This window comes from Lithobates pipiens, unplaced genomic scaffold, assembly GCF_037356315.1.
Source record: "Lithobates pipiens isolate NorthernLeopardFrog02 unplaced genomic scaffold, aLitPip1_a1.2 Scaffold_28, whole genome shotgun sequence".
NCBI lineage: Eukaryota > Metazoa > Chordata > Amphibia > Anura > Ranidae > Lithobates > Lithobates pipiens.
Genome location: NW_027507789.1, coordinates 137320500 through 137341460, shown reverse-complemented (window position 1 = coordinate 137341460; position 20961 = coordinate 137320500). Strand labels below are relative to the sequence as shown.

General features: G+C 46.2%; 1 protein-coding gene across 1 annotated transcript; it reads left to right on the top strand.

Moving 5' to 3' along the window:
- The first annotated feature begins 1718 nt into the window (after window positions 1-1718).
- KLHL11 (kelch like family member 11) lies at window positions 1719-17690 on the top strand. Its single transcript, XM_077459597.1, has 2 exons — window positions 1719-2222; window positions 10896-17690. Exons 1-2 carry the CDS (start codon window positions 1792-1794, stop codon window positions 12472-12474), a joined length of 2010 nt encoding a protein of 669 aa, XP_077315723.1. The 5' UTR covers window positions 1719-1791; the 3' UTR covers window positions 12475-17690.
- Window positions 17691-20961: the final 3271 nt, after the last annotated feature.

Genomic DNA, 20961 nt, shown 5'->3' with positions numbered 1-20961 from the left:
CGGTAAGCCCAAATCTAACCAGCAGCTCCTTTGGGGGTAGTGCGACATGCCTATAAGATGATGTGTATCTCAGATATGCGATACGGGTACACTCATCCACATGGACACAAACAACCACTGATGGACAAGCCCCATATATCACCATAGCCACACCAAAAAAAAGTTTCTCTCTGCAGACTGCATTGACACAAGGGCTTGTTGTGATTGCTGTCCCTCCCTATCAGATGATATTAGCTCCAAGTCTCCTCACACCCGGTATATCCATTATACAGGCCGGTGACATCATATCAGCTACCCATCACATTTTGCTACCTGCTGGAGTGCCTCTGTGCACCGCCGCTAAAAGAAGGCCATAGTTGCCTGAATTTCCCAGGACATTCCTGGGATTAGGACATCCCGAATTAATTTGTCCCCGGAAAATTTGGTTTGTACTAGGAAATTCAAATTTCCAGTTTTTCGCCGCCGGCCGCCGTTTTTAAGAAGACCAGAAGCTGGTCTTCAATAGAGAACCTGTGGTCGCCACAGTTCAATTTAGTCTCCGCGCTGCAACGTGAGCGAAGGGATGTCAGGGGCCAGTCTGTGGATGGGATGTCAGAGGGGGCCAGTCTATGGATGTCAGTGGGGCCAGTCTGTGGATGTCAGAGGGGGCCATTCTGTGGATGTCAGAGGGGGCGCCAGTGAGTCTGGATGTCAGAGGGGCACCAGATGTTAGGAGGGGCTCCGCTGATGGACACCAGATGTGAGGAAGGCTGCTCTGATGGGGCACCTGATGGCAGGCAATGTGGCTAGTGACGCGCTCATGGCTCCCACTGATTAGGCATTATGGTGAGTTGAATGATTTAATTTCATATTACAATGTAATAATAGAAATAATGCGCTTCAATCATCCTGACACCATAACAATCATGGCGCCGGGATGATTGACACGCTAACACCAGGTATTTTGAGCATCTTTATCTGCTGATTGTCAAACTCTGGAAAACACATTGCTATTGTGGTGTAGGAATTGGGGGGGGGGCTGCTTTCCCTCCTTTCCCTCTCCATCCTGCATTCATCTCAGACACTAACCACACCCCTTTGAGCCACGCCCACTATTTTACGTAAACCACACCCATATTTTGCCACACACATTTTATCCTTTTCCTATGCCACACCTATAAACGCATGCCCCGCCCCTAATTATAACACAACTCCGCCTACCGCCAAAAAAGTGTCAAAAATTATTTTTTTATAATGTTGGCAACTATGGAAGGCCCCTCGTGGGCTCACTTCTTTTAGCATAATATAATCAAACTCTATGTCCCCTTGGATGGTGAGGCTTGAACTTGGACTCAGGAGTGGAACGCATACAGCGGCGTTACGCATGCCCAGTCCAGCAAGTAGCCAACTGTGATGCTGTGATGAAGCACCAGGTCTGCTGGTAGAAATTAGAGCTCCTAGTCTCCTCTCCTCCTCACATGCTGTCTATCCAATATACAGGTAGGGCCTCCTGCTAGAAATCAAGGCTTCGAATATTGTGGGACGCTCCCAGTCTCCTCCCTACACAGCCTGGTCGGACCTTACAAAGTACAGCCCAGCGTCTAAATAAACGCTCCTACCTTGTACAGAGAATACTAGCGCGGGCGGGTGCGTTTATATAGATATGACGCCATGACGTGGCCGGCGTTTGTCGCCTGTGTGATGTGTGGGGCCAGTGACGGTAGGGGCGGTGTCGTTTGACGTAGACGTGAGAGGTTTCATGTAAGGGGGTGGTGTCGGTTGTCAGGCCGGTCCCCCTCCTTAGTAACAGAGATGGCGGCGGCTGTAGGGATGTCGTCTCCTCAGCACACAGGGGGTGGTGTTGAGGACGGGGAGGTGAGGGATGGAGCGGTAGAGGACGGTGAGGCCGAGGTGTTTCTATCAGAGAGTCATTGTTCGGAGTTGGCATGGCGGCAGAACGAGCAGAGGAAGCAGGGCCTGTTCTGTGACATGACTCTGGTATTCGGGGGAGGAGGGAGGGAGTTCCCGGCTCACCGCTCCGTACTGGCCGCCGCTACAGACTACTTCGCCCCGCTCCTCTCCGGACAGTTCGAGGAGTCCCGCTCCGGCCGGGTGGAAATGAAGTGGAGCTCGGAGCCTGGACCGGACCTGGAGACGGTGGAGGCGGTCATCCAGTATATGTACACCGGACAGATCCGGGTGTGTACCGGCAATGTACATGAGGTGCTCGAGCTGTCTGACAGGTACGTTTATCTCTCCTGCTCCTCTGAACAGCGATCTGTGCCTGCCTCACTTTTCACAGGAGGTGATTTCACCACATCGTTGCTGACAAACATCCAGCATTCCACTTTCCTGTTATCAGGATGTGCTGAGCACCCACCAATCCCTACCTGTGGCTGATTTCTACTAATCACCACTGCATGTTGTAACCATTTCACAAGATTTTACCCCCTTCCTGACCAGAGCACTTTTGCGATTCGGCACTGCGTCGCTTTAACTGACAATTGCGCGGTCATGACACACAGGTCACAAATAGAGCTTTCTTTTGGTGGTATTTGATCACCTCTGTGTTTTTTTTTTATTTTTTGCGCCATAAACTTATAGTTTTAGACTTTTTTTACTATAATAATTATTCACTCCCCAACCCCCCCCCCCCCCCCCCCGTTTAGGTCGATACATAATCCTCTACATATATTTGGTTAAAAAAAATCGCAATAAGCATATATTGGTTTGCACAAAAGTTATAGCGCCTACAAAATAGGGGATAGATTTATAGCATTCTTATTATTATAATAAAATAATTTTTATTTTTTCTAGTAATGTCAGCGATCTGGGACTTTTATTTATAAAGAAATCCATGCTGTAAAAATGCTCTGATTTACTATAAAAATGTCACTGGCAGGGAAGGGGATAACGCTAGGGGGTGATCAAGGGGTTAAGCGTGTTCCCTTATGTGTTCTAACTGACCTCTGTATGAACAATCTGTGTGTTTTACACACACAAATCCCGGTTATCATTGTGTTAGGAGCGATCTCAGGAGCCTGGCGGTCATCAAGACCGCCAGACACTCATCGGCTCCAGGGGCAAGTAGCAGGCACGTGTTCACCTAGTGGCTGCCTTAGGAGCCGACGTAACATAACGGTGATTCGCCTGCCAGTGCTATTCTGCCACAGTACAACTGTGGCAGCTGGTCAGAAAGTGGTTGTAAAGCTTCAAGGGTGTTTTTATTTTATTTTTATTTTTTTTTTAAAGCTATCGTACTTGCCTGCACTGTGCAGCTCACTTTGCACAGAGTGGCCTGAACCTGGTCTTCTGGGGTCCCCAAGCAGCTCACATCTCCTCCCCTGCATCAGATAACCCCCTAGGAGAAAGATTGCTTTTTTTTTTCTTTTTCTCTCCAAAATGGTTGGTTTTGTTTATAGCGCAAAAAAAAAAAAATACTGCAGATGCACCAAAAGAAAGCGCTAGTAAAAAGGACATCAATTTTGTTTGGTTACAGTGTCGCACGACTGCGCAATTGTCCATTAAAGCGACGCAGTGCCGGATATCAAAAAATGGTCTGGTCATTAAGGGGCAAAATCTTCCGGTCCTTAAGTGGTTAAAGTGTGACATGTTGGATATCTATTTAATCGTCGTAACATCTTTTATCTTTTTTTAAAAAATTGGGTATTTTATAGTGTTAGTGTGCACTAAAATTCCTTAAAGTGTTTAAAAAAATTTGTGTTTTAAAAATGGCTGCACAAATATTGTGTGATGTAAAAAAAAAAAAAAAAAAATTGCAACAGCCACCATTTTATTCTCCAGGCCCTTTGCCAAAATATATCATTTTGGGGGTTCTAAGTAATTTTCTTGCAGGAAAATGCAGATTTTTCCTTACATTCCTTACATGTATTTAAGAAATGTCAGAAAATGTCCGGGTTTAAAGTAGTAAAAAAAAAAAACAATTGTCCAGTGTTTGTCTTTCTTTAAGCAAAATCTCTCCTTTTTCCCTCTTCAGCACCACCATCTTTAGTTGAGATCCCTGCATATGCGTGGACACCCCATGAGGCTCTGCCAGATCTTTGGGATCTGTCGGAGATTTCCTTGCAGTGTGTGCACATGGGTCAGATTCCACCACACTTGTGGCTGGTGTCACAGATCAAAACAGATCTGGATGGATGGATGGTGCGAATTTGTTTCCTGCAGATTCATACGTTTCTCCCATCAATACAGACAGTGCTGACATGGGAACCAGAAATTGTCCTCTCCCGGCGGGGGGGGGGGTGGGTGGGGACAGCAATTATTGCTAGTGGCTATAGCAGCCGCTTGTGATGATCGAAAGCAAAATCCAGCAGGCAAGTTTATCGATCTATCAACTTGGTACATTCAGCCAAGTTAATGGTTTGAATCTCAGCTGATTCCTGCTGAACCAGACGAGAGTCAAGCAGTGTGTTACCAACCTAAGATAGCAGCTTCCTTGGCAGTAATGATTAGTAGGGTTTAGTTCCACTTCAGTGAACTTTGACACAGTAATGGGTATTGGTAACAAATGGAACCAAGACAAGGTAGCTGTAACCCAATCACAAAAATGTTCCATCGTTAATGTAATTTCAAAGGTTCTCCCTTTTTTTTTTTTTTTTTTTTTTTAAATCTGCAGCTTTTGTTAAACTGATACTTTTTGATTCTGCTATGAAGATTGTTCAGGAACTTCCTTTTTAAATGGTGACTTCTGTGTTGTCTGCCCCTCACATGTACCTACAAATGGTCATAGCAACAGCCATGGCACAGGTTTGGTCCATTGCAGTAACCATAATGAAGCTGATAATATATAGTCACTGCTGGAGCATATACACAGGAATTGACTGGAAGAGGCTGGAGGAGATCTGGAGCACTGATGGGGGAAATATTTTATGTCTGTGGTTTATGATGTGCTTATGGGGATTGGGGGTTCACATCTATTGTAGTATTAGGCCACTTGTAACTAGGGGTACTTGGGGAAACGATTTGCCCCTGTATAGAAGCCATTTTATAATAAAGTTGTGGAAAGAGTGGTAGAAGGCTTTGTTTGTTTATGTCATGCCTCATCACCTGTGGTGGGTTCCCTAATCCAATGTGACAGTCATCTATCAATACAGGATATGTTGCTGAAGTGCACATAAAGAAGTCAGGGTGCTGTATGAAGACTTGCCTATAAACTGGTGTAACCTCACACATGACTTTGCTGTATCGTTGTGGGATGTCAGATACATTAGGAGAAAGGGCACTTTGGCATGTTGGGGATGCAGGTTCACATTGCATTCTACTGTTAGATCCCATCAGTAAACCCCAAGTCATCAATAGAGTGCTTGCATGTAGACAAGACGTGGTTGCAAAGGGGCTGCAGGAGATTGGCAGCCCTGGCATGCCATAAAAGATAGAAAAAAAGGTTTCTCTTATATTCACCGACCGACACGGGCTCCTCTGTAACAAAATGGGTTGTCAGCCCCATCACTGGAGATACTAGCAAAGTTGTAACACATTTCAGAATTTTCAGTTCCGCCCAGGGGTCGGTCCCTACGCTACAACCCCCATAGCCTACCCTAGCAGACTCCGTTTTTTTTCTTGCCTAGCGAAGGAGATAGACCTAGGAACCCTGCAGGACCATAAGCCTGTGGTTTTTTTTTTTTGATGCAGACGCTTGGCTTTTTGCGCAAGATGAATGATCCTGTGATCTTCTATTAACAGCCGGCTGGGTGACAGGCTGGTTCACTTATCCTTGTAGTCTCCCCAGTCTGGCCATCGAGCATGTGCAGGTCGCAGCTATGGCTCAGCAGGCCACGACATACCTCAGCTCCAGAGGTGGTCGTGATTTTTTATGCTCTGGGGCATACATATGACCGGGCTACTGATGTCTGCGTCACAGTATGCCGGGCCAGTAGTCTTCCCTGTACTGATCAGGAGTTGACTACCATGGAATGTCCCCCAGCTATTCAGGACTGGTAAGTACAGCTCTCCCTGCCTTGGCAGGGTGGAGCAGCTGGGCATTCCCTGGGAGGTCGATTTGGGGGGCCCCCTCACCCCCCTCTCTTCTCTCCCCTGTCCATAACTCCCCTCCTTTCCCCCCTCACGGGGGAGCTGTACATGTGCTGAGTGGTGTGCCTGGGCTCTCGTCTGGGGGTTTAGCTGTCCTGCAGTTTAGTCACGCTGGATGCCTGTGTAGTCTAGGCCCTGTGTTGGTGCAGCACTGTGCCTGCCACATGTTCTCTCTAGTCTCTCATAGTGCTGTTTGGCAGCCATTTTAAGTATGGGCAAGGGTCAGACATGCTTCTGGCTTCAAGCGGCCATTTTCCTAGTGATTCTCTATTAGAACACTGGCGGCCATTTTCTTGTAGCCAGACCGCATTTTTGTGCTCTAGCAGCAGCCCCTGTGCCCTCAGCTTCCTGTTTGGTCATCACAGAGCGCTGGGAGGTTTATCCTGGGATTCTGGACACGTGTCAGATTGCTCACCGGTCACGTGACTGGCCGGCCGGCCACCGACACAGTTTTGCTATCTCTGCATCTGAAAGCGCTGGGGATCATCGGGCACTGCTGTAATACAGCGCGGAACTGCCCAGGGTGGTGAGTCCAGCTGGTTAGAGCCCCTCAGTCAGCGGCAGCAGGAGGGTGGGACTGTCACTGTCCTAAGTCCCCTTCGGGGTGGCAGACAGGGTAGGGTCAGCATGGCTTCAGAAACTGGTGTTTCTTCCCCCCCCCTGAAATCCAGGCAATTGCAACTGGGTCACCTGCGGATTGCGCGGTCCCTATGGACCCCCTTACGGCGGTCCTCAATTCGTTGTTGCCAAGATAGAGGCGGTACATGGGAAGAAAGGTGCTAAAAAGCGGCCCCTGCCCCCCCCGTCCTCTGGGGAGGGCTCTGAAGCAGACTTGGATCCTGCTGAGGCCGGTGACCCCTGCTCTGTCTTGTCAGATGACACTGACCAGGACCGCTTAGATAGTGAGGATGAATTCCCGTCCGGGTCCAAAGCGCTAGTTTGCGCACTTATCACAGCACTTAGCACAGAAGATTCAGGAGCCAGCGGATCCCTCTGCTAATGTACCGGTCCCTTTTGGGTCCTGCAAGCCAGCATGTTCACCTAAGGTGTTCCCGTATCTGACTTATTTTGATAAGTTCATTTACAAGGAATGGGGTCGTCCGCATCGGACCTTTTTGTGGTCCCCAAATACATGGTGGTGCGTTACCCCTTTGAGGAAAGCCTTCTCAAAAAGTGGTCGGTTCCTCCGGTCGGGGACCCCCCAGTATCCAGGTTAAATAAAGTAACCACGATCCCAGTTGAGGGGACTCCTGCATTCAAGGATCCCACAGGAAGGCAGAGGCGGTGGCTTGTTGCTTGTTTACGGTTGTGGGGTCAGCTATGCGACCTGTACTGGCATCCGCACTGGTGTCAGACACTGACTGAGTGGGCAAAACTTTTGCACAGCGAATTGGGAGAGCAGAACTCCTCCCCTGTCTGCGTGGAACTAGCAGACCAACTGGTGCAAGGCCTTAAATACGTTTGTGACGCGGCCCTGGATGCTCTCCCTCTGTTATCCAGGGCTTCAGTGTCAGCTGTGGTGCTGAGGCGCCTGATTTGCTAAAATGCTGGTCTGCTGACCAGGCATTCAAAAAAAGCCGGAACACTTCCAGGGATTCTACTCAAATCTGTTTGTGGTTCCCAAGAAGGAAGGGGTACGTCCAATCTTGGACTTGAAAGCCCTTAATCAGAGGTTCAGGATGGAATCGGTTCGCTCAGTAGTCGCTGCACTCCATCAAGGGGACTCCCTGGCATCCTTGGACATCCAGGATGCGTATCTGCACATACCCATATGCCTTCGGCATCAAAAGTTTCTGCGTTTTGCAGTCGGGGAAGACCATTACCAATTTGTGGCTCTTCCTTTTGGTCTGGCATCAGCCCCCCGAGCCTTTACCAAGGTATTGGCGTTGCTGAGACAACGTGGGATCGTGATCGTGGGCTACCTGGACGATCTCCTCCTGAGAGCATCTTCCGCCTCAGAATTGGAGGAGAATGTGGCGATCACCATGCAGACCCTGCAAGAATTTGGGCGGCTGTTGAACCTAAAGAAGTCAGTGATTGTGCCGACCCAGCGTCTGGAGTACCTAGGTTTGCTGTTGGACTCCAGGGAAGCGAGAGTTTTTCTCCCTTCAGACAAATTGCAGACTCTTAGGTCCGCGGTGAAACTGCTGATGAATCGCAAGTGGTCGTTCCGGTTTTGCATGCGAGTACTGGGGCTCATGGTAGCCTCCTTCGAGGCAGTACGTTACGCCCAGTTCCACACCAGAGTACTGCAGAAGGAGATCTTGTTAAAATGGGACAAGTCTCATTTGTCCCTGGAATGGCAGATCCGGGTGAGCCAACCAGTCAAGGACTCTGATCGGGTGGATGAGGTGATTCAGTCCGGAAAATCGTTCCTTCCTCTGAAGTGGACGGTGGTCACTATGGACGCCAGTCTGTCCGGCTGGGCTGGAGTGATGGGGGTTCAGACGACTCGGGGCTTCTGGTCGACGGTTGATCGGCGGCAACTCGTATTCTATCTGTTCAATTTGAGAGCGATCAGGCTGTGTCTCCACACGTGGTCTGAGTCTTCAAGGGTGTCCGATCAGGATTCGGTCAGGCAATGCCACGGCGGTGGTATACATAAATCACCAAGGGGGAATAAGGAGGAGTGCAGCCGCTGCTCGGGAGGTCGCTTACATACTTCAGCGGGCAGAGCGACACGGCCCTGTCGGCTATTTACATCCCTGGTGTGGAAAACTGGCAGGCGGACTACCTGAATCGGCAGATGCTGGACCCAGGAGAATGGGCATTGCACCCGGAGACATTCAGGCTGCTGTGCCTGAAGTGGGGAACACCAGATGTGGATCTATTGGCCTCCCGTCTCAATTGGAAGGTGCCAAGATTCGTGTCCAGGACAAGAGATCCGTGGGCAGATGTGTCAGACGCGCTGGTGGCCCCGTGGGATCAGTATCATATGATCTACGCCTTTCCTCCACTGACATTTTTACCACGTCTGCTTCGCAGAGTGGATCCCAGTGATACTGGTTGCCCCAGATTGGCCTCCGCGTCCTTGGTACGCAGATCTGGTGTGTCTGGTGGCAGACGCTCCTTGGTGACTGCTGTTGAGATTTTATATATATATATATATAACTTTTTTTTTTTTTTTCTTTTTCTTCTTGCTTTACCATCACTGGCTTTAACAACATGGTTGTTGAGAACCAGGTGTTGAGGAACCAGGGTCTGTCGGACTCGGTGATTCCAACTATGTTGAGGGCACAGAAATCTTCTAGGAAGATATACCATCGTACCTGGAAGGCTTACATCTCCATGTGTGAGGAGAATGGTTGGCATCCACATTCCTCTTCCATAGCAAGGATCCTGCTGTTCAGGAGGAGTAGACCAGAGAGACCCCTGGCATCTCACTCCTTAGTTGGGTACCTTTTGTACAGGGGGTACGACATGTAGTCCCTCTGGTGCGCCCCCGTTACCCCCATGGGATTTGAACCTGGTGTTGTCGGCGCTTCAAAAACCGCTGTTTGAAAATATCAGGGAGATTCCCCTGTTGACTCTTTCCCAGAAAGTGGTCTTTCTAGTAGCCATTACCTCGGCCAGGAGGGTTTCGGAATTGGCGGCCTTGTCTTGCAAGTTGCCTTATCTGGCCATCCACAGGGATAAGGTGGTGTTGCGTCCACAACCATCTTTTCTACCGAAGGTGGTATCTGCTTTTTCATATCGATGAGGATATTACCGTTGTGTCCTAAGCCGAAGCACCCCAAAGAGGTGGCCCTTCACGCTCCTCTACGTGGTTAGGGCTCTGAAGGTGTATTTGTCTGCCACGGCTTCCTTTCAGAAGTCAGACTCCAAAGAAGGGTATGGCGGTCTCGTCTGCCACCATTTCCAGGTGGATCAGACAGATTGTAGTACAAGCCTATGCCTTGAAGGGGCAGGTGCCCCCCTTTCCAGTCACTGCCCACTCTACAAGGGCAATCGGAATGTCTTGGGCCTTCCGACACAAAGCGTCTGTCGCTCAGGTGTGTAAGGCGGCGACCTGGTCGTCTGTCCATACGCTTACCAAGCTCTACAAGGTAGATGTTGGTGCATCGGCTGATGCCTGTTTTGGCCGCAAAGTTTTGCAGACGGCCGTGTAGTTGTAATTGGATATGCAAGCTCGTTTTTTTTTTTTTTTTTTTTTTTTTTTTATAAAAACGCAGTACTGTTATGTTTATGCACTGTTGCATTACTTCCGCAATGTTGCAGTGTTGGGGATCCCTCCTGTTGCGGATACCCGGTTATATAGTGGTGTTTTCCACACACTGCTGTGTGTTTTTTTTTTTTTTTTTTTGGGGTTTAGTTTCACTAGTTCCCACTTGCCATGGTGGATGAAGTTTTTATGCTGTTTTTCCCACCCCTCATTTGGCACTACTTGGGGATGTCCCATTTTGTTAGAGAGGAGCTGTGTCGGTCGGTGAATATAAGAGAAAATAGGATTTTTGTACTCGCCGTAAAATCCTTTTCTCTGTAATTCACCGACCGACACAGCTCCCGCCCCTCCTTTTTCTATGTTATACTGCTTGTTGACGTACTGAGTCTGCTAGGGCAGGCTGTGGGGGCGGTAGCCTAGGGACCGGAACTGAAAGTTCTGAAGTGTTGTATTACAAATTTGCCTAGTATCTCCAGTGATGGGGCTGACAACCCATTTTGTTACAGAGGGGAGCTGTTAGTCAGTGAATTACAGAGAAAAGGATTTTACGGTGAGTACAAAAAATCCTATTTTTGTTTGATGCATGGTGCTCTAGCAAATGTAAAATTTTTCGGATAGGGTTTGCTTTAATGTCTCATCTAACAGCTGAGCCAAGTTTTATTGCCCTGTATAACGCTTCATGCTTGTTCTCTGTATTCTTTAGGTTTTTGTTGCTTCGCCTGAAGGAGTTCTGTGGAGAGTTTCTGAAGAAGAAGTTGAACCTCTCAAACTGTGTTGCCATTCATAGTTTGGCTCATATGTACACACTCAACCAGCTAGCTTTAAAATCTGCAGACATGATCCGCCGAAACTTCTACAAAGTAATTGAAGATGACGAATTCTACACACTCCCATTCCATCTTGTGAGGGACTGGCTTTCCGATCCTGAGATCACGGTTGATTCTGAAGAGATACTTTTTGAAGCAATTCTAAAATGGATTCAGAAAAACACTAACGAAAGGGAAAAATATTTTGAAGAATTGTTTAGGCTTCTTCGACTCTCCCAGATGAAGCCAACTTATCTTACCCGACATGTGAAAGCGGAGAGATTGGTGGCAACAAATGAAGCCTGTTTACAGTTGGTGGCTGAAGCGGTGGAAGGCCATGCTTTGCGATCAGAAAACCTCCAAGCTGGAAATCAGTCATTGGCCACCCATATGACCTCGTTGCCACGCTTTGGGCAAAATATGGATGTAATAATGGTGATTGGAGGTGTGTCAGAAGGTGGTGACTATTTAAGTGAATGCGTTGGGTATTTTATTCATGAAGATCGATGGGTAAATTTGCCTCACATCCACAATCACCTTGATGGCCATGCAGTTATGGCTACAGACACCCATGTCTATGTGGCCGGCTCCATGGAACCTGGGTTTGCCAAGACTGTTGAACGATACAACCCAAACAGAAATCTATGGGAACAAGTGTGCAATTTAATCACTCGAAAGCATTCCTTCGGTCTTATGTCTGTGAAAGGCAACTTGTATAGTATTGGCGGGCATGGAAACTTCAGCCCAGGCTTCAAAGACGTCACTGTTTATGACCCAGAGCAAGATAAGTGGCAGATCCTAGAATCTGCACCCAAGATCTTACGAGATGTCAAAGCTTTAAGCGTAGAAGATCGCTATGTTTACATAACGGCTCGTACTCCAGTGGACAGCGATAATGAGGATGGGCTTAGAACGATCAACTGTAGATATGATATCGAAAGCAGTAGATGGCTGGATGTAGAATCCTTACCAATCCTGGACAATTACTGTGCATTCCAGATGTCAGTGGCCTGCACAAACTTCTACAACACTGCATCCTGCTGTCCTAAGAGCTATTCTGTAACTGTTGAAGAGGCTCAGAGTAAAATCTCCAGGCAGGTCTCCAATGAGATTCTTGAAAGCTTACCTCCTGAAGTCCTGGGCATAGAAGGGGCAGCTATCTGCTACTACAAGGATGATGTCTTCATTATTGGAGGTTGGAAGAACAGTGATGATATAGATAAGCAATATAGGAAAGAGGCATACAGATATTGTGCTGAGCGTAAGCGCTGGATGCTGCTTCCTCCCATGCCTCAGCCTCGGTGTCGTGCCACTGCCTGTCATGTGAGAATACCCTACAGATACCTTCACGGCACACAGAAGTACCCCATGCCTCCTAATCTGATGTGGCAGAAAGATAGGATCAGACAGATGCAAGAGTTGCATCGGCATACAATGAACTTGCGACGCACTCCACGTTCCCAGATTGAATGCTAATTAAAACACTTTTTCTCCTTGGAGCCTTTCATAGATGCAATTTGCACATGAGAGCCTTTTTGTTTTCTCCTAGTTGTTTGAGGCGTTGTACAATAACGCTAGTGAAGCACGAGGTGTTTACAGACTGTTATCTGCAGAGTGTCAAACACTCTACTAAGCATGTAATGTATAGGGTATGTGTGTATGTTAATACACAACGTTAAGTGCTAATGAAGCATACTTATCTAGTCTTACCTACCAGGACCGGGCAGTTAGTTGCATATAACTTTCCCTCTTGTACTTGCTAGCTGATATTCTCAGTTAGTTTACACTGGCATCTATAACCAGGCTATTACAAGTTGTAGATATGTGAAAGAAAAACTAAATGTAGTGCTTGGTTTTGGCTTGCTTATAGGTCTTATTCACATATTTGTATTCTTAACAAGAAGTAATACTTTGTAATGGGATTGCTGTAATGTTTAATCTCATTATTTGGCAGCTGTAGATAATAGGAACTGGTTTGCCCATTTGTGATGTGGAGGTTAAACGATGAGCCATTCTGACTCGTAAGTGTGAGAACCAGCTAACTTTTTGATATAAATTCCTATGGTTATAAACATTTCTTCCCTAAATTAGGGCTTTTCCCGACACCTTATTTCCATATCTTCAACTCATTCCATGCTGTGCCATTATATATCATTCCACACTTCTAAGCAGCAAGCTTTACACTTATGGTTTGGACCCTTACTTATCATTCAGAACCCATTTTGGTGGCTTTAAAATGTTCTTGAGGCATGGCTAAACCATCCATCCAAACATTCCTTTTTTTTTTTTATATGCTGAACTTGCCCCATATGACTACAAATTGCCAATGTATGGATTCTTTAGAGAACAACGACAAGAATTTTATTTTTTTTCCCCATGCAGTTGAGCTGTGTCCGCACTGCGAAGGTCAACTGCTTGTGTTTTTTTTTTCTAGGGGTGGGAAATATACTTGCCTAACCTACCGATCCTACAAGCACAAGGCTGGTCCCTGCTGCTCTGACCCCCGCACACTAGCAGTCTTGTGAATGGACTGTCCCTGACGTCATCCCACCCATACACCGGTTGTGGATGTGAGGACGGCAGAAACAGTCCACTGCTGGACATGAGGGAGAGCATAGCCTTTCAGTGCGCCCCTGGACAAAACAAGCAGTTAACCCATGCAGTGTGGGCACAGCCCCACTGCCAAGGAGAAAAAGATTTTTTCATAGAGTTCTGCTTTATCATTAGATGTATCTTTTTTTTTTTTTTTTTTTTTAACACACACTTAAAGAGGACGTAAACCCTGATGAGTTTACTTCCTCCTTTCATTCCCTGCAAAGGTAAAGCATAATGGACTACTATGCATTGCATAGTAGTCCATTATGTGTCACTTACCTGACACAGGAGCCAGCGATGTCATCGCTGTCCCCTGTAGTCCGGCGCATCCATCTTCTTGGTGGGTCTCGCTGCTCCACCGCTGTCATTCGGCGAAGCCGTGATGACGTCACTCCCGCACATGCACACGGGAGCTGCCACGCATGGCATATTCGCCGTTGACGGAGCCGCGCTCAGTGCGCCCGCTGCTGTCTACGGCGCATGCGCCGTAGACAGCGGTGCCTGTCTTTCGGCAAATATCTCCTAAACTGTGTAGGTTTAGGAGATATTTCTTGGACCTACAGGTAAGCCTTAATCTAGGCTTACCTGTAGGTCAAAGTGTGTTGTAAGGGATTTTTATTGTTCAGTGGAAGATCAAAGGATATATCTAACAGATGCCTCTATCTGTGCTAAAGCTGGCCATAGATGAATCAAAATTAAGCCAGTTCACCAGGGACGAGTCGAATTGTGATCCATCTATGGGCAATCCCATTTGAGAGAGTTGCATTTAATGATTGACTTCTCTGATGGGACTGTTAAAATGTTTTTGTTTACACAGTGCCTGTAACCAGGTGGCTGCAGGCACTGATTCGTGTATTCTGACAATGGAGGAATCCCAGCTGTCAGAATACAATGGTGCAGCAGGGAGGATTCCTCCATCCACCTCGCTTGTTTGGATGTTTTTGGATGATTTTTTTATTTTATTTTTTTCTATCGGTTCACTGGCTGATCAAAAAAATTACTCGTCTTGACCTAATATTGCAGATGGATGAATGAATGCTGTGGGCTATTGTAGACTACCCAACCAGCATCTAATTGGATGCAGGTGCCATTTGGCTGACCATTTTCTACCCAATTTCCTCGACAACCCATTTGAAAAAAAATTTACTTTTGCCAATCTGGGTGTTGCCATCAGAGCCACATACATGGCACATTTCATAGAATTCAACATGAAGATGTGTTTTCTTCATGCATATTTGGTTCCATTGACTGTAATGGCACAGAACTCGTCTTGCTGCTCTACATGTATTTATATGAACATGGACAAGTGTCATCAGGACCCTAGAGATAAGTAGTGTAGGACCAGTGGGGAAGTACGTTTGTCTCCTATGCTGTACCTGATTTTGGTACAATCCTCAGTTCTGTACCGTTTGTGCCAGAAGGTCTTATAGCACAGCAGGATTATTTTTTTTCTCACAACTCGGCGAACCCCTGTTTATATTTGTGGGGTCGCACACACCAAGGTCTTTCCTGGTGAGTGCTGCCATCTTGTCTCGCATAGCATAGACAACATCTTCTAGTCATTCCTGTTACATTTGTAGGTCACTGCTTTGTGCATGTGTCTGTGACAAGGTGGAGTGGTTACAGATTGGGGGGGGGAGCAGCACTTTCCCAAACATTGTGAAGACTGACAATCTACTTTATATTTTCTGATGTCAATCTTTTATGACCCTTCCTTCATGCGTTATTCGGCTTTTTTTTTTTTTTGTCTGCTTTTAGCATTTGTTGTTACGTATGTTCATTCATAGTGTCTAAATATCGTTTCATGTCACTGCTTGTTGCACTTTATTAAGATTTGCTTTAAAATCAAAGGGATTTACTCTGACAATTTAAAGTGTGAAACCGTCTAGTCTCTGCTTTTGTAAATTTCAGTCCAAACAAGTAGTTGGGCTAATAAAGCTTTCGCACTACTAAATTGGTGTAAGTACTCAGAGCCTGCTTGGGTTTCTTCATTCACTGGTGTTGTTTAAAGCGGAGGTCCACCCTAAAGTGGACCTTCCGCTCATCGGAACCCTCCCCCCCTCCGGTGCCACAATCGGCACCTTTCAGGGGGGAGGGGGGTGCAGTTACCTGGATAATCCAGGTAACTGCACCCACTTCCGGGATAGCTCTCTGCGGAAAGGGGCGTAACTTACGCCCCTTTCCGCAAGTGCCCGCCCCTTCCCGCAAGTGCCCCGCTGCCTTCTGGGAAACACACAGAGGCAGCGGGGAGCGTCCTTATTGTGCAGCACAATTCGCGCATGCGCAGTAGGCAACTGGGAAATGAAGCCGAAAGGCTCCATTTCCTGATTCCCATACCCAAGATGGCGGCGGCAGGACCCGACAGGCGACCTAGAGATCGGCTTCGGGTGCCGACATCGCGGGCGCGCTGGACAGGTAAGTGTCACTATTTTAAAAGTCAGCAGCTGCAGTATTTGTAGCTGCTGGCTTTTAAAAAAAAAAAAAAAAAAAACGCGGAGTCCCGGTGGACTCCCGCTTTAATAGCCAGTGGGATCAGACTCATTATATTATTCAACTGCTCTGGTTGTACACCCTCATGCAGCATTAGCAAACCAAACCTGTTAAGACATTCATAATATAGTTTTATTTGCATTTTCTTACTTTTTAAAAATGGAAAAAAATTGATTGTAGTAAGATGCATGAGAACCTACATGATGCTTGTTTACTAAAAAAAAAAAAAAAAAAAAAAAAAAAAATATTTTAGCAGTGATGATAAATACCCTGCTGACAATGGATCTATTTTAAAGAATGAGTTTAATGAAAGGGCATAATTTTTTTTTATTAATAAAATGTTGGCGGGTTACTTGTGATCAGTGCTGGGACAAGGTCATCTAGTTCCCAGGGCGTAGATGGCAGAACTGCCCCACCAAAAAAAAAAAATTCAAGCATTACGGTAATCTTCACACTTGCCCCCTAAGCAAATCCTCCTCTTTCAGTACAAACCCCTTCTCCCAAATTTTCCCTCCTAGGATAAATTATCCGCCCCTCGATCATCCATGCTTCCACAAATCGTTTTCACCTAGCACTTTCTTTCCCTCCTAGCACAAATCCCCCCCAATGATCTCTACTGGCTCAAATCCTTCCCCACCTCTTAGCACAAATCCCCTGTCCTAGCACTTATCCTCTGCCCCAAATTTACCCTACTTGCACAAATCCCCCACAATCGCCTCTTCTTCTAGCACAAAATCCCCTCTTCTGAGTATAAATTCTCTCCATGCACTTACACCCCTCCTCACCCCCACCCAGGTCAAATGCCCTCTCCCAGCACAAATTTCCCTTCTTCTAGCACATATGCTCCCCTGCAAGCTTCCCCTCCTACCAATCATCCCTTCAATCATGCCTCCTAGCACAAATTCCCCCAATGATCCCTAATACCTCAAATCCTCTACCCATGCCCTCTCCAGTTCCCCTCTCCTAGCATGTACCCCCCCCCCCTCCAAATTTACACTCCTAGCAGAAATCCTACCAAACCTCTCCCCCAAAATTTTACCCTCCTAGTACTAATTCCCCCCCCCCCACTATTTCTACTATCTCACCCCCCCCTCCTAACAGAAATCCACTTCCCTTCTGAGCACAAATCGTCTCCTAGCGCTCCTAGCATGCCCCCCCCCCCCCAAAAAAAATCATTCCTACTCGCTCAAATACCATCTTTTAGCACAAATCCCCTCTGCAAACATCCCTTCAATCATTCCTGCTAGCATAAATCCCAGTGCCTAATAGACATCACATCTCCCACTAACCCCCCCCCCCCCCCCCCAAATTACCCATTCTAGCACAACTCCCTAAAATCCCCACTGCGCACAGGGCAACCGCCCCTCCAGCCCACCCCTTGTCCCCGCTCTGCTTGTGACAGTTGTGCTTTACAAACATATTCCAAAGTTGCACTTATGTTGTGTACTCATACCTGTGTGTCTGCAAATACAGAAAATGTGCAGCAGTAAAATGGGGAGTCTTCAGGCCACTCTCCAAGTTACAAGTGAAGGGAAATGCTTCTTACAGAAAATATGTAACAGTTGTTGGTGACCTGCTAATATTGTAATAAAGAACATGCCCTTTTTTTTAGGTGTCGTTTATTTACAAAAGCATGATGGATGGAAGCATTTTTTGACAAGCATTTCAACTCTATTCTTTCAGACCTTTTTCCTCACTGAGGTCTGTAAAAACATTACTTTTCAACAAGCAAAGTGGGTTAATCAAAGACATGAGACAGAAGAGCTTAAAGTGATATTAAACTTGGGTTTTTGTTTTTAAATAACAAACCTGTCCTACTTACCTGCTCTGTGTAATGGTTTTGTACAGAGCAGCCCGGATCCTCCTCTCTCTCGGGTCTCATGTCGCTGTTCCTGGCCCCTCCCTCCTGATGAGTGTCCACATACCATGCAGGGGCTCCTGAGCTGCTGCTCCAGGTGTCCATTTCACACACAGCACAGGTCAGCCCCTGCTTTCTCCTCATTGGCTCGCTGGCTGTGATTGACAATCCTCTTTTTTTTAATTTTTTTTTTTTATTTTTATTTTTTTTTATAGCACAAAAAAAACCCCAGTGGTGTGTTCAAATACCACCAAAAGAAAGCTATATTTGTGTGAAAAAAATGGCAGTTTAGGTTGGGCTAGGAGACTGCAGTGAGTATGTCAGCAGCAAAATAATGCTTATTTAGGACCTGCCTGCCCCCCTTTTTTAAGCAATGTGCTTGCATGCCTTCAGCCCACTATCCCCAACACTCGGTGCCTGACCAACATCATCCCTCCCCCATGAATGTACCCCCAAGGGTCTCCATTGTCCCCTATTCCCCTTTCACTCTCTCACTACTACACCTATATCTCCTGCTCTCACCAACATCCCCATCGCCCAAATGTTCTGGAATGGGGAACACTTTGGTTGGTATTGTAGTATTAGAAGAAACCTGCTAGTAGGCAGGAAGATTTGATTCCTCAAAGTGCAACGATTGCCAAAGTCAAGAAATAACATGTTTCTATCTGCTACTAGCATTTACACAGCAGTTTTTTGTTTTTCTGAGCCCCCCTTATCTTAGTTTGTATTACCTGTTGATCCTGCAAATATATTTTGCTATATTCCATTACGTTTAAGGGGGTTAACAACACTAAAGCTGGCCATACACCTATAGTTTATCTGCAGATTTTTTATGGTTAGATGGAAAAAGTACAACAGATTTCTCCAGTATGCTAACTTGTGTGGATGGAGGAATCTCCCACTGGGCCAAGCTTCAGTATCTTGCTAGTCGGCCCCACTGGCTCTCAACATAAACAATGCCTGCACCCAATCAGAATGTTCAGCTTTTATGAGAGCTAGCGGGGCCGACTAGCAAGATATGGTAGCTTGGGCCAGTGGGAGATTCTTTCATCCACACAGTTCAGCGTAGATGGAGGAACCTGTTCCGCTTTTTCCATCTGACCATAGAAAACCTGCAGATAAACTATTGGTGTATGGCCAGTCTTACTTCTACAGTGACATCTCATAGGGTAGTCTTGTTTGTACCAGTAGTTTTAAATACACTTTAGGTGGGGAAAAAAATGTAAAGGCTAACTTTCAGGAGGTATGGCAACCATTTATTTTCTTTGGGAGAAAAATGTCTAAATCGTATGGATGAAAGACACTTTCTGCCTGACTTGCATGTACATGTTGAAAAGAAAATATGAATTCCTATACTGAATACTATCATAGGTATTTACCCCATGCAGTTAATAAAGTACAATATTTTTCACTATAGTCGCCCTTTAAAGGCTCTTAAGGATCCGAACAGTCCATTATAGATGGCTTGTTATTGAAGGCCCCCCCACTTGTATTTTTCAGGTGACAGTACGCTTTTTGCAATCTCGCCTTCTAGGTGGTTATGGTAAGTGATAAATTGCAATACAGCATGTATCAGACACCCAGCCCATTACTAACAAACTAGCAAGATTGATGATTTTTTTTTTTTTTTTTAACGTTGACACCATGTGTGCAGTGACTATTGGCCAATCCCATTGATTGAATCAACAAGCTTTTTTTTAATACTGTATTACTACGTTAAGCCTGTAATAACATTCTGGTTATGAAACTTGCATAGACTGCCTAGAATAATTTTACTTACAACATCCAATCTCATGTCAGCTTTTTGTCTAACACAATGTAAAGACAACTTGTTATAATATGAATGATAACATTTGGGGGAAAAAGAGCGCTGCAGGCTATACAGTGAAGGAAAAAAAGTATTTGCTCCCCTGCTGATTTTGTACGTTTGCCCACTGACAAAGAAATGATCAGTCTATCGTTTAAATGGTAGGTTTATTTTTAACAGCGAAACTAACACAAATAGCCAGAAAAACACATTTCAAAAAAGTTATCAATTGATTTGCATTTTAATGAGTGAAATAAGTATTTGATTCATTTGCAAAACATGACTTGCTTCTTGGTGGCAAAACCCTTGCTGGCAATCAGGGGTCAGATGTTTCTTGCAGTTAGCCACCAGGTTTGCACACATCTCAGGAGGGATTTTGTCCCACTACTCTTTGCAGATCCTCTTCAAGTCACTAAGGGTTTCAGGCTGACATTTGGTAACACAAACCTTCAGCTTCTTCCACATATCTTCTATGGGATTAAGGGCTCCAGGACCATAATGTGCTTATTTATGAGCCACTCCTTTGTTGCCTTGGCTGTGTGTTTTGGGTCATTGTCGTGCTGGAATACCCATTTTCAATGCCCTGGCTGAGGGAAGGAGGTTCTTGCCCAAGGTTTGACAGTTCATAGCCCCGTCCATCGTCCCTTTTGATGCAGTGAAGTTGTCCTGTCCCCTTAGCAGAAAAACACCCCCAAAGCATAATGTTTCCACCTCCAAGTTTGATGGTGAAGCTCGTGTTCTGGGGGTCCACAACGCTTTCACCCAGTTCTCTGAATCATCCAGATGTTCCTTAGCAAACTTCAGATGGGCCTGTACATGTGCTTTTTTGAGCAGGGGGACCTTGTGGGCACAGCAGGATTTCAGTCCTTCATAGCATCGTCCGTTACCAATTGTTTTCTAGGAGACTATGGTCCCAGCTGCCTTGAGATCATTGACAAGTCTCCAGTGTAGTTCTGGGCTGATTCCTCATCGTTCTCATGATCATTGAAGCTCCATGAGGTGAGATCTTGCATGGAGCCCCAGACTGAGGGAGATCGACAGTTATTTCATGTTTCTTGTCTTTGCGAATAATCGCACCAAGCTGGTTAGCGAAAGTCTTGTACCCCATTCCAGCCTTGTGTAGGCCCACAATCTTGTCCCTGACATCCTTGGTCAGCTCTTTGGTCTTGGCCATGGTGGAGAGATTGAAATCTGATATAACTTTTTGGAGATG